The 3,874-nt window shown below is 34.2% G+C and overlaps 1 protein-coding gene across 1 annotated transcript; it reads right to left on the bottom strand.

The window, feature by feature from the left end:
* Positions 1–1,098: 1,098 nt before the first annotated feature.
* Positions 1,099–3,430, bottom strand: PHYBLDRAFT_160608 (hypothetical protein). The gene is made up of 5 exons (XM_018434213.1): positions 2,658–3,430; positions 2,379–2,538; positions 2,149–2,238; positions 1,987–2,081; positions 1,099–1,897 (listed from the first exon to the last, which is right to left on the bottom strand). Exons 1-5 carry the CDS (start codon positions 3,260–3,262, stop codon positions 1,489–1,491), a joined length of 1,359 nt encoding a protein of 452 aa, XP_018284436.1. The 5' UTR covers positions 3,263–3,430; the 3' UTR covers positions 1,099–1,488.
* Between the last annotated feature and the right edge of the window lie 444 nt (positions 3,431–3,874).

Here is a 3,874-nt window from a genome sequence, read left to right as displayed (position 1 = left end):
TTTCTCATCTCATCGCAATCATCTCTTTCATTCTCTTATATTGTCTTTTTCATTGTCTACCTCTTACTGATTGTTGCTTTAACTTACCCATTAAAAAAATTTACAGTGTTCGGACAAGTAGACCAATAGAATTTAAATATAAACTCATTGTAAAGTAGTTTCATATTCTTCAACCCTCCGTAGTATTATTGAATAATAATGCAGACTATACACAGTAATAAATCAAATAGAAATTTATTAGTTTATCGTGTAAGATAATGAATGTGTAAATTTAATTACAATATGTATATATGTATATTGAAGACTCAGATACGAGGAATTCCATATCGTTTTAATCCACATAAGAATTCAGGGCATCAAATGATAGTTCTCTTCATAGCCAGACAATATACATATACACTTTGCAAACAAAAATATATAATTTGAATTTTCTATTTTTTTTTTACTTACAGGTTGAAAATATATATGAAACGATGAGGATAAAGATACAGGTAAAACCTCTTACGAAATTAAGGCCTTATTTATACTTTTTATTTTTTTATTTTTTTCTTTCAAAAATTTTAATTTTTTTTTTTTTTGAAAGGCCTAAATTCAAGCCACACATTTATACTACATTTACACTAAATTTACTATACACTATATAAAATTTATAAAGTCACAAAGCCAGTTGATTAGCCGCGCCGTGACTTTTATTCCGTATGTCAGACTCTGAGTGTATCTGTCATTTGTTAAAAGAATATATAAAGAATGAAGAATATTATATGAAAAGAAAATACGCAAACCGTAACTACCCCCTCTTTCTCTTCTTCCCTCCCCCCCCCCTTTTTTTTTGTGCGATTTATAAATATCGTATATATCCAAATTTTTCGAACTTTTTTTCTCTAAAAAAAATTAATCCCACCACACTAAAAATAATAATTACGATAATCTAAAAAAAGAAAAAGCTTTGATTTGTTTGACAATTACCAAGATCATAGATACAAAGACATGTCAATCAAATCACAGGTGCGCTTTTATATATAATACGTCGATAGATAGTGTGGATCTTTCTTTATATTGACTTTAAACGAAATGATTCACAAATCCTTTCAAATTATTCACTCACGCTACACATTTTTTACTTTTTATTATTATTATTATAATTATTATTATCATTTCTCATTATGACTACAGGGGAAATGAAAATGAAAATGAAAAAGAAATGAAAAAGAAAGAGGCCTTTTTTTTAATAAAGAAAAATAAACAAGGAAGCAAATCTAGCAATAGGACGGACACAATAAATGAGTGGTAACAACAGTAATAGTAACGGTAACAATAACAAAGGGTAAATAGAAAGGCAGAAAGACAGATAAACTGAGATATATGTAAAGAGAGATTGAAACAAAGAGAGAATACCTCTTCATTCTTTTTCTTTCTTTCTTTTTTTTTTGGAGGAGGGAAAGAAGACGGATATTTGTTTGTTTGTTTGTCGTGGTTGTTGGTGTTGTTTTAATCGGTTGGGTTGGTCAAAAGGTTTTCTTTGATTGACAATTGTTTTTCTACTGTGTCAACAAGGGTTTGCTCGGATGTTGTGGGCTGTGTGGGCTGAGAAGTAACATGAGGACGTGCGTACTGGGCGTATTGGAGAGAAGAGTCTTGATAGAATTGTTGGTTGGGCACAGAAGGTGCAATGCCTAGCATCGTCTCTGGAGTGATGGGCATCATTGGGCGCACAGGAAACCCAGCCATTGTGTGGAAATCGCGCGGTCTGAGCATTCGCTTACGAGATGTCTGACTTTTAAGCTTCTTTTGAGCAGCAGAGTCTGCGAACCTGACCTGAAGAGGTGCAGATGAACCCACAACATTTTGTCCATTGAATCGTTCAATGATAGCCGAAGCAGCATGACGATCTGCCATTCTATAAAAATTGTTTTTGTTGTTGTTGTTGTTGTTGTTATTTACTTACTTATGTATATATATGTATGTATGTATCGAACGTTTGCTTACCTAGCAAATCCAACACCTCTACTCATACCAGATTGAGGATCGCGCAAAATGCGATTTGATATGGTCTGAAGAGGTTGAAACAGCTCCTCAAGTTTCTACACACACAAACAGTCGATTATTATTTACTTTCTTTGCTGGATTGAATGTTTATTTTTGACATACCTGTTCAGTTGTGTCCAATGGAAGATTGGATATATAGATATTTGTCGATGTCTCATCCTGGAGACTGCGTAGTTTCGAACTAAATGATTCCTGATACACCCATATTAATTATAGAGTCAAAATTAAATATAGATTCAAAGAAAGGTGTCAATTGATTTTAGAATAGGCGCAACCAGGCCAGGATAATTCCTTTTTTGTTAGTTTTCAATTTTCAATTATTATTATTTTACCTGGCCTACTCTTGCAAAAGATGCCTGGAGACCAGCCTTGTTGAGACCTTCGATGGCCTTTGTACAATCATCATCATTGGCATACATTGTGAATCCATAACCTTTGCACTCTCCTGTCTTTTGGTCAAGAATAGCCTTTGATGAAGTAATCTCACCATAACTAAATGAACAAAATATTTTAATAAATTTATATAGCGTATAATATAATACACAGTACAATACATGTAATTTTTTTTAAAAATAAAATAAAATATAAAGATGGGACAAATGATTACTTACGCGGCACATAGTTCAAGGAATGATTCGTCAGTAGTAGTTGGAGCAAGACCTCTTACATAAACATTCTGGGGATGGAATTGGTTTGATTCTAGCTGCTCAGCCATAGACTTGATTGAGCGGTCGACGCCAAAGGGGCCTGGGAGGGAGATGTATTGTGGGGATCCGGGCGAGCCAACTCCGGTGAGGAGCGGGGAGGAAATGTGTAGAGGAGGGAAGTGCTGATGAGGGACCGCATAGGCATGTGTGGGTGGTGAGAGGGTGAGGGTGGGTTGGTAGGCATATGTGGGACTGAAAGGTGGCGACTGAGGATGGGCAGATGGCGACTGGGGATGGAGAGCAGGCGAGCCGGGGTAGCTCTGGTAGCCATTAGAGAAGTCTGAATAATACTGTACCGAAAACTGAGGACTAAGAGGATAGACATAAGCATACGCAGCAGCCGGATCATTAGGATCGAATCCAGCAGGATTCTCGTACATCTGAGTCTCCATGTAGCCATAAGGAGGGTATTGTGGGGATGTGGGTGTCATAATTCCACTGCCGTTGTTTGACCGTAAACCTTGCTTCTTCTTTCTTCCTTCGGGAACACTTTCGTTCGGGTTCGTCATGGTTAAGAGTAAAAGAAAAAAATTCAAAAAAAAAACTTACTATTTTATTTTATTTTATATTTATTTATTTTTTATACTATATTTTATACTTTAATATAATATATTTATTTATTTATTTTTTTGTATATTTGTATATTTGTATACTGTATAATGTATATAATATTTAACAAGTGAAAATGAAAGGTGTAAAGATGTATTGACGCCTGCTGTTGTTTTATATTTTATTTTATTTTATTTTATTTTATTCTTATATTTATTTCGCTCTCTCTCTCTCTCTCTCACACACACACACACACACACTTACTCTTTCTATATCTTGGTTTTAACAGTCAGCTAAAGGTTAACTTTAAGCACATATACCAGACGTCATCAACTTGTATTTTATTTATCTATTTGTTTATTTATTTTGAACAAAGATATACTCCTTTTATTCAATTTAGTCGTCTTTACCTTGCTGTTAAACACAACATAAAGTCAAAGTACAATTCAAAGAAGTCTTACCCCTTTATTTCTTTGGCCTCCGAAATTTTGAGTCCTTTGAATAAAATAAAATAAAATAAAAAATCCACATCAGCAGATCTTGGTTTACCGATCTATTCGCATCCCCTCTAC

This window comes from Phycomyces blakesleeanus (assembly GCF_001638985.1).
Source record: "Phycomyces blakesleeanus NRRL 1555(-) unplaced genomic scaffold PHYBLscaffold_36, whole genome shotgun sequence".
NCBI classification, from domain to species: domain Eukaryota; kingdom Fungi; phylum Mucoromycota; class Mucoromycetes; order Mucorales; family Phycomycetaceae; genus Phycomyces; species Phycomyces blakesleeanus.
This window is presented reverse-complemented; position numbering and strand designations above follow the sequence as displayed.

What these genes read in the sequence shown, in the direction of transcription:
- PHYBLDRAFT_160608 (XM_018434213.1), bottom strand. Translation starts at nt 3,262, where the DNA reads ATGACGAACCCGAACGAAAGTGTTCCCGAAGGAAGAAAGAAGAAGCAA. An exon ending in TTCCTTGAACTATGTGCCGC is followed by an intron (nt 2,539 to 2,657) that starts GTAAGTAATCAT and finishes TTGTTCATTTAG; the next exon opens with TTATGGTGAGATTACTTCAT. An exon ending in CTTTTGCAAGAGTAGGCCAG is followed by an intron (nt 2,239 to 2,378) that starts GTAAAATAATAA and finishes TGGGTGTATCAG; the next exon opens with GAATCATTTAGTTCGAAACT.